The sequence below is a fragment of the Oculina patagonica genome, chromosome 4 (assembly GCF_052425735.1).
Source record: "Oculina patagonica isolate OP01 chromosome 4, crgOcupat, whole genome shotgun sequence".
Taxonomy (NCBI): Eukaryota; Metazoa; Cnidaria; class Anthozoa; order Scleractinia; family Oculinidae; genus Oculina; species Oculina patagonica.
In genome coordinates this window covers 54,561,369-54,574,432 of record NC_135761.1, presented here as the reverse complement: position 1 = coordinate 54,574,432, position 13,064 = coordinate 54,561,369, and the positions used below count along the sequence as shown (strand labels likewise).

Below are 13,064 nucleotides of genomic sequence, written 5' to 3'. Positions count from 1 at the left end.
GTTTAGTTGGTGGGCAGGATTTGACAGATATAGATTTAGCCAAGTTAAACGCGGAGTTCCACAGCTAAACAGTCTTTATTAAAAATCTGAATTTGCGCGACCATACGCGGTTTTGTTAATAAGCAGATAAGAGAGATGACGACAAAAACGATACTGCCCGGGACATTGTTGAAGAAATCGCAATTGTCAGCGCTTTACTGAATTGGGTTTCTCGCGAAAGTCAAAATTCAAAACGTTTCTTTTATATTGAGTCGCCGAAAAACTATAATCTAGCTTTTGCCAATTTCTGCAGTTTTAGCAATGGTAAATCGGCAAATTTACGGCCTAATTTAGTATTCCAGGTAGCTTAAAAAAAAACAATTCGCGAACTGATCCAACTCAAATAATGCCAGCCGGACTATAGTTTGAAAAGTGTTCTTTAGAGGACCGGTAGCTTTTATCAAAGCAAGCGGAGGAGAGATACTTTCTTCGTGTATTTTAGAAGAGGTACCCGATTCTCCGTTAAAGTTGCACGCTTTTAATATGCTTTTTGTAAATAATTGTATTCTATGTAGGAGTCGACAACTAAAACTTATAGAACTTCTCTCGCACGCTTTAAATCGCCAAAACAAACGCATAAAAACAAACTTAAACATTGCGAAAATATTTCTACTTCATTTTATTACAAATAGGCAGCTGTAAAAGCCGTTTCTGGGAGGCTTCAATATTCACAATAGCAATTTCCCCCGCCCGTCATGTTAACTTCGAGTACGCCCCTGGGAACCTGTTCTACCGGTAAACTGGCCAATGACAAAACAAAAGATCAAACAACAGAACAGTATAAAAACAAAGGAACAAAGGAAACACTAAGATAAGTCCCTTGTGGACTCGCTGGAATTCTCGTTATTTAAATCATTTCATGAAGCACGATTAATAAACAGCATTGTTTTTGCTTCTCTCTGAGGTATTAAACAACAGTTTTCATAGTCCTGGAAAAATCCGACACATTTATTGTTTGTGTTTTGATCCAACAAAGGTGTAAAATAACATGAAAAAAAGATAAATACCTCGAACGTTGGAAATTTATCTCTACACGTTTTATACGCAAGCTTACCACACCTAGCCGTCTATAATTGCCACCATTTGATGTCTTTTGATTATATTCAAAAGGCTTTAAGTCAATTGGTTCGGCGATTAAGTTTGTTTCAGCAAGTTGAATTAGGTTATATTGGGCTTTTGTTATTGAATTTCTCTGCCATAGAAAGTTCACAAAATGCTAAACCGTTGGAAGTTTAATTAACAATTATTCTACGAGCGCGCGTTGGATATGAGATGGTAGATAGCCAACGAGGCGCGTAGCCGAGTCGAGTTGGCTATAACGATCTCATATTTTACAAGCCCGAGTGGAAAAATTGTTTTATTAAAAACGCCCAAAGAATTGCAATATTTGAGCTTCCGGCTGCGCGTATCGATTACCATTTTTGTGGTCAATGGTATATGAGCTCATGTACCATTGTCTTTCGACCAATAAAAACTCAGGAGTTGCAATATACCATTGCCAGTTACTATAATAAAGAAGAATATACGATTGAGTAAGCTCGATAACAAATTCCTGTATTATTTTCCTTTCAGTTTTCAACGCGACATCAACGAGAATGAGGTCACTTTTGGTGGTGTTTGTAATTTCTCTCGTTGTGAGTGGAATTCACTGCGGCAAAAGTAAGACTGATTTGATGATTTAATGAATTATTATTTTTTTATAATTAACACTAGGTCACGGAATTTTAGGTAATTTTATTTATTTTCGTTAATTGAAAGCTGTAAACTTCAAATTGGCAGAGCAAAAGTCATTTATTGGCAAAATCAGGGCCACATAACAAACAAGGATGCTTTTCGAGCATTGTAAATGACACTTTCATACAAACTTGAGAAAGGTCTGGCCGACGTTTTTTCAAGTTTACCTGAAAGCAATCCGTTTTAATCTTGTCGAATTTTGCCCATCCATGCCCCTTTTTCGCCTTTCTGTGTTATTTCTTTTTAGTTATTCGACAGTTTTAAGCCTTTATTTTGATACCGTGAAATGCTGGTTATAAGCCCTGGGTTTATACAACTTCGTAAGGGGTTTTGGGTGGGCTTATAAGCGGAGGGCCTTATATCCGGGAGGGCTTATAAGCGGAATAAAAAAACGTTCCGAAACGAGCCACAGGAGTGTTGATCGAAATACGTTTTTAAGTTAAAAACGCATAAAAAACAACATTTAGCCCTGTTCAGTACTGTCAACCAGCATAGGGGGGCTTATATCCGGGGGGCTTATAATCGGATTTTTTTTGTTTCCAGGTAGATGGACCTATAACCGGGGGGACTGATAAGCGGGGGGGGGGGGTTATAACCGACATTTTACGGTATTTCAGCTAATTCTACGACCGGTTGGTCAGTGCCGAAATTACCTAAAATTGCGTGACATAGCCCCTTAATTAAAGTGTCAACCATCCTTTATTCCTTTCTTTTAGAGAAACGCCCAGCGAAAACTGAAACGAGCGTCACAGTTTGTGAAGGCGAATCGGAGAAGATCAGTTGTCAGGGAAACCAGAAGATTCAGATTACCGCTGCGGACTATGGGAGGTCTGCAAAAGACGTGTGCCCGGCGTTCTTACAAGACCACAACACGAACTGCCACTCACCCGGTGCCTTGGAAATCACCAAGAATGAATGCGAAGGTCACCCGGAATGTGCTCTCTATGCAAATAACGCTGAGTACGGTGACCCATGTTTTGGTACCAAAAAGTATTTGACGGTATGTCCACAATTATTCGTTGTAAATACCAACTTTTCGCGCAAATTATTATGCAACTTCTTTTCCCTTCTGTCCCTGGATTGTCTGTCATTTCCAGGTTATCATTTATATTAACTAAGTAATAAATACTCTTTGACTGATCCCCCCAAATATGCTTAGCTAATTTTCGATCAGACCGATTTATTGTAGCTGTTAAAAATATTTTTTAAGACGAAATACGTCAATATTAAATTGAGTAAGGTTTCTTTCTGCCAAGAAATAACAGCCAAAATATTACAGTTATAAAAATTTTACATCTACAATTTTTTTTACCTACATTGTACAGGTATCTTACAAGTGCGTAGCAGCAAAACAAAATGTCTTGCGAAAGGTTCGTGTTTGTGAAGGAGATCAACAATCAATCCAATGCCCCAGCAGACGTAAGATTGACATCGAGTATGCAAATTACGGTCGTTTAAAGGGAGGCCATATTTGTGGTTTCTTCGCATGGACAAAAGATTGTAAGGCCGCGAACTCCTTGTCAATTGTGAAGGAGAACTGCCAGGGCAAACGTAGCTGCGTGTTGGAGGCCAACAATGGCAAGTTTGGTGATCCTTGTTTCCTTACTCAGAAATATCTTGAGGTTAGTAATGTTGGCCTTTGGGGTATGTCCTTGTTTAAACCGCTAACGACAAGCTGTTAAAAGTAATGTCAAAGCTACAATGAATATAAAAATTCTACAAAGCTCTTCTTTTGACATAGTCTAGACAACAGCATTTTGGTATTGTTTTAGTGCTTCGTTTCAGAAATATCTCAATTTTTTATTTGTGATGTCCCAGATGAACCTGTCACAAAAACTGATATTCTATGGCATGATTTTGATTTCAGCAATTTCAAGGGAAAGGGAAACGTATTGATTAACCCTTTCAGTGCTAAATCTCTCAGAAAACACGTTTTTTTTACCGTTTTTAACATGAATTTTGGTTCTTCGATCCCGAATTTCCTTTAATTTTGCTTAAAAAAGCACTTTTCCACAATGCAGCAGAAGATTCCATGAAAAAGTATACAAAATTGTACTTTGGCGCATGCGCATAGGCCAAAATTTGGATTTCTTTTTTTTTGGCGAAATCGTTCCCTTTTTTTCTTGCTTCTTTTTTCTTTTGTTTTTCTCGGCTTAAGTATTCACACTCCTTTCTACTCTTCACATCCTTCCTTTAAGCCCAAAACGGTTTGATGAAATAATTGGAAAATCCTGAAAAGAGGACCTCGATCAAATTCATGTGTTTTGCACCAAAAAGTGATTGTGTTTTTCTCAATTAGCTCTGTCAGGATGCAAGCCATACGCAAAATGAATAGTTCTGTGAAAGGGTCAATCCTAGCTCTATCAGTGCTTTTCATCAAAATCTGTTGACGTTTAAAATGATAACGTCATAAGTGATTCATTGACAGCTCCTTTAAATTTCGCCAAAGTTGACTAAAGCAGTAAAAGTGTTAAAGGTAGAAAGTTTTCACTTAACAGCAATTTTATGGCCACTATATAGATGCTCCAAATAGAGCTGCATACAAATATATAAGGTTCAACTGCGAATGTAATGTTATCAATATTGCACCACACAGCACTGATACTAAAAGTCAATCAAATGTAGTTTTGAGCTCCGGAAAAAAACCCAAGATTTCCTTCTGATCGAAATATTTTTTACCTTGGTGGGATTCGAACCCACGACCTCCGGATTATAAAGCAAATTATGTGTTCAAAGGCAAGCGGATTTTGGATTTAACATGGTTTCCGCCGAACATTCGAGCAATACAGGCAAAAATAAAGTTACCAAAGAGATCTCATAGCATGGTATCAGTTTGAGTAAAGCTAACAAAAACTAACCAAAACTTTAGCTCTCAAGCTTACCCCGCAAGAGAAAAATGTTTAAAACAAAATTGACGCGCGTTTTGAATATTTCTACGACTTATGACTTTAATTTTCTCAAGAATGCTTTAGAGTTTAATCATAGGGTCACTAAAACAAATAAATTTCAGTGAGATGTTTCAAATAGTATTTAAAATATTGCCGTGCTATGAGTATGTTTTTGGTAATTCATTTTTGCACTCATTGCTCGAACTTTCAACAGAATCCGTCTTGAACCCTGTAATAAAGGAAATGGCTTTTTATCTTCTTACTTTTCTTGCAGGTTCATTACCGTTGCCGAAAGTGAGCGACAAAGTCAACCGGAGATGAGATGAGAGCAAGTGCAATGTAGCACGAGAAATAATGGGAAATAAAAATGAGAATTCATTTTAGTAAACGTGGTGTTTCATTAATCCCTTTGCAAAACGTCAACAGTTTTGTCTAATTGCTTTATCCTTTTCTCTCAACCGCTCTGCGGTGTTTGTTTTTATAATTGTCTCCATAGAATTGAAATTTCGTCGTTGTTCGAATGAACAGTAAGAAATTGCACAATGCCGGACATTAACATACAACTGTTCTTAAAATACTGAATGTGATTGTTTTGAAGCCGTTTTTTTTTTTTTCGTGCCGCAAGCCGGCCTCCATTTCTGCTAGTTTAACAGAACGCGTTTGTGTAGGTTTAGATATTCTAGCACTAAGCCTTTTGCAAAACAAGGAAACATAAAAATCCGCACCGAAAGACGTAAAAAGTCATGATTTTCCTAATGACATACCCAGTTGTAAGAAACTTGTGCGGCAGTCAAGATTTTTCTGGATGGTCTGAGCGCTAAAAACTCAATTAATTTGAAAAACGTAAATTATGAGTAGTTTTTGTTCAGACGCGTTTTCACCAAGATAACAAGATTGTTTTGCTTGCATCAAAAACATCAACAAACTCAGAGATTGTGGAGTAGGTAAAAAGAAATATATTTCTCAAATTTTATCGTGGCAGTGCCCATTGCAGCCAAGTTAATGGGAAAACAAAATTCAAAAAATTACGGAGCGTTGTATGAGTCCGCCATATTGGTGTTCACTTTGGTACACCACTGGAGACCAAAACCCTCTGCAAGAAGAAAGAAAGATTTTGCTATCAAAGTCATGCGTTGCACTTCGGAATGCTTTTGTTGTCATTTTTTAAACTTATATAAGCAAATCTGAAAAGAGTTTCAAAAGTGCAGAAATATTGTTTTCTGTAACATTTGAGATCGCGTTGAGTTATGCTGTCTCAAAACGCTTTATCTCCAAAACAAAGCACTCTTCTGGCACACAAACGTCCCTAGCAATTAGTGACACTGGTGTCTACGATCTACTGAAAGAACAGCTTTGTAGGTTTAATAGTTTTAAATTTAGAACTGTGATGATATCACGTGAAAACGCTCTATTGTTTAGGACTAGGTAGCCTCGCATACAGAAAACGTCTTTGTGACGGTAAAAGCCTGGAAAAGAGGCTAGTCAGTACAGCAAAAACAGAACAGTTGCCATCATTTATAAGCTGCATGATCTGATAATCTGATCTGATCTGATCTGATCTCATGATCTGCATGATCTTCATGATCTGCATGAACTCTGTAAGGAAAAATACCAAAAAAAGTCTCTTTCGACACCCACGCGATGTTAAAATCGGCTCTAATTGTAATTTAGGAGGTGGAGGTTATCATGACACATGATTATTAGGTTATTATGACACACAACAACGGACTGCGTTGTGTTTAATTAAACTACATCGAAATTGGTCATCTTTCTCTGCGCGAAAAATTCGTTTCCGGCACGCGAAAAACTTTGTTAATGTAGAAGAAGCTCTACACAGTGGTTCTGATTGGTTATTTCCCGGGTTTGAACATGCTTGAATTTTCCAGCAAACCAAAAGATTATTTTTGAAAGAGAAGAAGCCCAGGAACCTAACAGGATCTTGATAACCAAACTCAAACCAACTTCACTGGAAAAACAAAAATTGTAATAGGAACCTGACAGGATCTTTTCAACCCAATTGAACTTATAATCACAGTCTTAGTACTTGGGATCAAACGCGCAGAACCTAAATGGAAGTGACCGCTCCTTTTTATTAATGGATAATAGCACAGAAAAGTTAAATACAAGCGAGAGTAAATTTATACGGTACGAGTAACCATGCCTACTGACACATTTTATAGTTCTTTCATTGGTCTTATCGCCAGTGTTCACTGTTCACCCGTAAAACTTATATCAACTGCTGTTACTCGTCTATCAAAGAGTATACTAATAGTGTATAAGCAGTATAGGTATATATGTTGTATAGTATATATGTTGTATATAGTATATATGTTCTATAATAATTGGTTTTCCGGTAAAATATGTTTTCAACTTCGGTTAATCTGCTTCAACCTGAAGATGGCACTCTGTTAATCACTTAAAACAATTTGAATTCATTAAGAATAAACCCTTATAAATAAATTGATTTTTTTTAAAAAAAACAGTGTTATCTTCAGGCTGAAACAAATTAACGTAGGTCAGAAACAGTTTTAACCTGAAAACTAATTTTACCTACGTCATATATACATTTCAACCAATAGCCATAACAAATACACTAGTGGCGTATCAACAAACTTCAAAAATCTGCAGTGCAGTAAACCAAAAACAACGGAATACACCGGAACAGCCCGGAATTCCCTTAATAAAATAATCAAACGAAGCATGCGACAGACCAGTTAGTTTCCAAGCACGCTACTTAAAAACAACAGATAGCATATTTCAAAAAATTCTATACTAACATGCTTTTATGAATCTTAACTGGTGGGAGGTTGACCTGTGATTATTTTCAAAGCATAACAGAGGAGCTGGACCTTAGTAGCGATCGACGATAATAGACCCAACTATAAGCAGGGTGGAGACCCCGAGATTACGAGTTAAGCTCTCAAACCACTCAGCTATACTTCTTTCATTATATTTATATAACGAAAAGACACTACTTTTTTATGGTAATGATATAATATGGAGTGGAGTTCAATTCGGTCAGTAATCATACGAGTGATTAACAAAAAACGCACGCATTCAGTTGTCCAATTTTTTTAGTCATAATTAAGTATGATTACGGGCCAAATTAGACACAAAATTCGTGACCAATATATATGAAGTGAGTCGAGTCGTGTCCTTTACTATAAGTGCGGTAACAAGATTTAGTGCAATTTGAAAATCCCATGAAGGTGTTGGTATGAATTGTAAATCCACTCATAGTAGCTTGGCCCTGCTAAAACGTACTTTGACAAGCCCTGAAAATTGTTAAAAGTGTTTGGGTACAGGCTGGGGAGGAAAGAAATGACCTAAAACTTGAAAACGTCGGGCCGACGTTATCAAATTTGACAGTCAGGTTTTACTTGGAAGAAACTTCTTTAAAACCATTGATTGCGTTCTATTTACATCTTGGAGAATGATTTAATGCATTTCATTTGTTGTTTAAAGGTTATTTTGATTAACAGTGAGTGTTTCCTTGTGATTCTGGAATATTTTACACGAAAACTTATAAGATTTTTCGTGAGACTGTCCCTTTAACGGACGTCAGGCAGCGCAATTCTCAGACCAGAAGTCCATGTGCTTCACAGGTCCCGTCAAGTCTCGTCCCTACTTATAAAAGATATACCCGTGTTGTTCTCACGATTCCAGTCAGTCCTTTTTGAAGACTAGGCAATGAAAGTCAAGGTGGTATTAAACTAGGGGAAAAAAATGTCGACGAGTGGTCACGATTCGTCACTTCAAAAAGTTGACCTTAACTAAAACGAGAAGCCAATCGCTATAACGACAATTCCTCGTCTTATACTACAAATCTAAGTTATATTCTAATGTTTTCAGTCATTTTTTTTTGCAATTTTTGTGATTCCCCCTTATTTAAAGTTAACATACGATTTTTTAACCTTTCCGGATAGGGAAAGGTTAAATGGGTAAATTCCTGCAATAATACCCATTAAGCACGTGTACATATTATCGATTCGCGCCTTATGTATTTTATGGCAAAGGCACAATGTGAAATGGTATAATAGTTGAATCTCAATAACTCCAACCGTCAAAAACTCGAACCCCAGCAAACTCGAACAATTCTCGATTCTTACTAATTTTACCTTCGATAACTCAAATTAAAAGCCCGATATCTCGACCCTTCTCGATTTATCTTGAGGGTTCAAGTTATCGGGATTCAACTGTAACTGAAATTATTCCTCTCGTGCGTGATCTCAGGATTATTACTTTGATGTCCATGGACGAAATTTTCTGAAACTTTTTAGTACAAAAATGATGACTTCCAGACTGAAATTGTGCGAAAATGAATGGGCCACTATGCTAGTTTACGACTAGCACTCTGGCGAGCTAATGCACATGTTAAGCAGCTGGGGGGAAAGGCAGGGCATAGGCAGGGGATTTGACAGCAATTGTTTGCCCGTGGTGGGGACTTTTGACCGTTTCAATGGACTTTCTTACAACATTTTATTGAAGTTTAGTGACTCTTTTGAACATCCACGAATGCCCTGGGTTTGGGCATTTGAACAGAAAGTCTCAGCTAAGTTCAAATGCCGTTCTATGCCCGGCCTCCCCCCCCCCCCCCAGCCCCCAGCGGCTTAACATTGACAGGTGCATAAGCTCTAAAGAAAATCCCGCTATGTTCTTAATGAGCGCGCTAATTACGAATGAAAACATGCGCTGTAAAAATGAATAGTGTAATACTAAAGAATCGCCTTAGTTGCTGTAGATCATGGTTCCACCACTTGCACCTGACCATGCACAACATCTTTGAAAAGAGGCCAAGCAAGAACTGAGCCATGGGGTATGCTGCAGTTTTCGTACTGGGCTGCAATGTCGCTTTCAGAGAGAACGCTGCCCCACATGTTCACTTCTATCATTTCACCAACAAAAGCGTCATTGGTATTGAAACCTCCCCCAATGCTGTCTTGGTCTTGTCCGAGCACTACAGTGCCTCCAGATCTAAGTATGTAACCCTTTTGGAAATCAACACCTTGGGCTTCCAGTTTACCATCCTTATAGGATTTGTATACACCATTGGTGTTTTCCCATGTGAAGCAAAAATGACGCCAGGTACTATTTGCGACCATGTCAATACTCCTGAAAATAAATTACAAAAAATATTTTATTTATTTATTTATTTATTTATTTATTTATTTATTTATTTATGGCTTAGTAAATAAAAATTACACTAGAAGTTTAAAATTAATCCTCTACTCGAATATCTATACTGCAGCATTTTATGCCAGCAAAGAAACTTTGACGCTTCAAGCTGAGGAGGTGGACACATTCAACCATTGTGGGATGCGCGCCTGTTGAGCTTTTTAATTGATGTTGATTTCTGGACATTCTATCAAACTTTCACTGTTTGTCTAAAAGAAGGAAATAATAAGAATATGTCGCGATTCCCTCGACAGAGATATATCTACAGACATAGTGTGCTATCTCATAAGAGCTTTTATTTATTATCCAACTCCGCTTTGCGGAGTACAAATGACGCGCGTAAGGAATATAAATATCTCACGATATTCTCCACAAGACCTGTTTAACAGGTTCCGTGTAGTTCTCTCATTACCTCCTCTGTAATACCATCGAATAAGATGTATTTAAAATTGGCAATGGATTAGTTGACCGGTATATTGCTTGGAACTTTTTACTCCAATTAGCACTTCTAATATAATACTTTGCTATCAACATACGATACTCAGACTACGTACGACACTTAGACAACTCACAATATTATACCACCACTATCTGCAATACGAAACTTACACTGCTACTTTAGTTTACGTTACATCACTCGAAATGTTACAGTAATGAAGGGTAAACTATGTTAACGCTCAGACACACCAAGTTTTCAAAAACAGACTTTTCTTTGACAGTTACATCTTTGTACCTAGAGATATACAATCTCTATTACACTTTTGTTGATGAGTCAGACAGTTACTTTATATGTTAACCTGGTAGCGACTCGATGGGGTAACTTTTGAGAACATTGCGTTTCATTGCAAATTTACTTCAGGAATATTCTCAGCTACCTATTTCTGACCGACAGGTATCTTACCAGTGCAAACCAGCAAAACCAAATGTCATGGAAAAGGTTCGCGTTTGTGAAGATGATCAACATTCAATCAATTGCCCCGGCAAACGTAAGATTGATATCGAGTATGCAAACTACGGCCGTTTGACGGGAGGCCATGTCTGTGGTTCCTTCATCTTGACAAAAGATTGTAAGGCAGCCGGCTCCATGTCAATTGTGCAGGATGACTGTCAGGGTGAAAATACCTGCGTTTTGGAGGCCAACAATGGCAAGTTTGGTGATCCTTGTTTGCTCACTCAGAAATATCTGGAGGTTAGTGATGTTAAGTTTTTATACCTTTGCTCATAAAAGCTGTGCATAAATTACAAGCTTTTTAAGCGAGTGTCAATGAAGAAGAGTATATCATCTAGTATGTGTGTGGTTGTGAGGGATGCAACACATCGAAAATCGGTGTTATAAGCTGTTTAAACATCCGCCTCCTTTCCTTCTGTGGATGGATGGATGGATGGATGGATGGATAATCTTTATTTAAAACACGGTCAAATTCATCAGCTTACAATACAACAATCTAATTATAATATATATACAAGAAAGAGGGGAAATATAAAAATATATGTACAAATATAAAAAGCTGCTTTCCACGAATGCCGTGCCCTAGAGTATTTGTTCAATTAGTTTTTTAAATTGCCCAAGGGACTCTGCTTGTCTTACGTTAATAGGAAGACTGTTCTACAAGATGGCGCCACTGTACGTAAAGCTGTTTTTGTAATAGTTAGTGCGTGGTAATGGAACATTGAGTTTGTTTTCAGAGTGCCTTAGGTTGTACGCGGTTTCTCGTTTTTCAAATTTAGATGATAGGTAGTCTGGAGCCAACCCGTGCAGAGACCTGTAAACCATCGTGGCTCTTTGAATTTGCTGCTGGCGAGCTAGATTTTTCCATCCTAGAATTTCAAATAAATCACCAGCGTGCGCGTCATAGTTTGAGAAGGTCAAAACACGGGCTGCTCTATTCTGTAGCTTTTGTAGCTTGTTTTGCAAAGTAATCTCACAGTTTCCCCAAACAGTACTGCAGTAGTCGAAATGCGGTTGTATTAAAGCTCTGTATATTAGGTGTAAGGTTGCTTGAGGGACCAGGTGCCTTACTCGTTTTAAGGCCCCAATCCCAGAAGCAATTTTCTTTGTTAGTTTCTCGATATGACCACTCCAGTCATGTCTGTCGTCGATGATCACTCCAAGTGATTTTGCAGACTTGACCTGGCTAACTTGAAAATCATTTATTGCAACTTTCGAGGAACCTGTAAGATTACTAAGCCTCTGCCTATATCCAATAAGTATAAACTCGGTTTTAGTCATATTTAGAGTAAGTTTGTTTGCTCTCAGCCAGTTGTGAACGTTTTCTAGATCTTGGTTTAGGCGTAACTGTCACTCGCGTATGTAAGATGGGTGTCATCTGCGTACATCCTTGGCTCACAATTTGAGAGACAATTCGGAAGATCGTTTATATATAATAGAAATAGTAGTGGCCCTAAAATCGTTCCCTGGGGAACAACACAACATAATAAACAACTACTGGAGAGCGAACCATTGATAGAGCACATTTGTGTGCGGTTTTCTAAATATGACCTAAACGATTGGTGTGAATTACCATATAATTATACCGTAATGACTTAATTTAGACAAAAGGATCACATGGTCAACTGTGTCGAAGGCCTTTTTTAGATCTAGGAAAACAACAACATTGACTTTGCCGTGATCGATATTATATGCCCAAGTGTCTGTGGCCTCGAGGAGAGCCGTTACAGTTGAGTGAATGGCACGAAAACCCGATTGGTGTTTACAAATGATATTGTGTTCTTCTAAATAAGCATATAGTTGGTCATAAATAATTATTTCAAACACCTTGGCCACAATGGAGATCACAGAAATTGGGCGATAGTTGTTAAGGTCGTTTCGATCGCCTTGTTTAAAGAGTGGGGTAACCCTCGCGCATTTCCAATCGACGGGAAATATACCTAGACTTATTGATTGGTGAAAGATATCACGAATAGGAATGCAGATGAGATCTGCGCAGTCTCGGATGAGCCTAGCAGGTATCTTGTCAAGGCCAGTTGCCTTTGACTTGTTTAGTTTATTCAAAAGTGAAAGGACCTTATTTGTACTGGTCGGACGGAGCTGGAACCGTTTGTCTGTGCTGGTGAGATACTTCTGATAGTTGTCATTTTTGCGACTTTTTTTGCTTGTTTACAAGCGAAAATAGGAGAATAGCAGTTATGTGGGGCAAAATTTGGAACATTCTTGTCTACTCTCAAGGGACTTTTTTAATTTCTCAAGGGAATATTTTAATTTCTCAA

At 37.9% G+C, this 13,064-nt stretch overlaps 1 protein-coding gene across 1 annotated transcript in view; it reads left to right on the top strand.

Annotated features, from left to right (window-relative positions):
• Window positions 1-13,064, top strand: part of LOC144650702 (L-rhamnose-binding lectin CSL3-like) — a 48,051-nt gene that overhangs the window by 15,598 nt on the left and 19,389 nt on the right. The window contains exons 2-4 of the mRNA XM_078510437.1: window positions 1,612-1,698; window positions 2,490-2,773; window positions 10,729-11,025. Of these exons, the coding sequence (XP_078366563.1) occupies window positions 1,635-1,698; window positions 2,490-2,773; window positions 10,729-11,025 (645 nt within the window). The 5' untranslated portion in view covers window positions 1,612-1,634. The remainder of the gene's footprint in view (window positions 1-1,611; window positions 1,699-2,489; window positions 2,774-10,728; window positions 11,026-13,064) is intronic.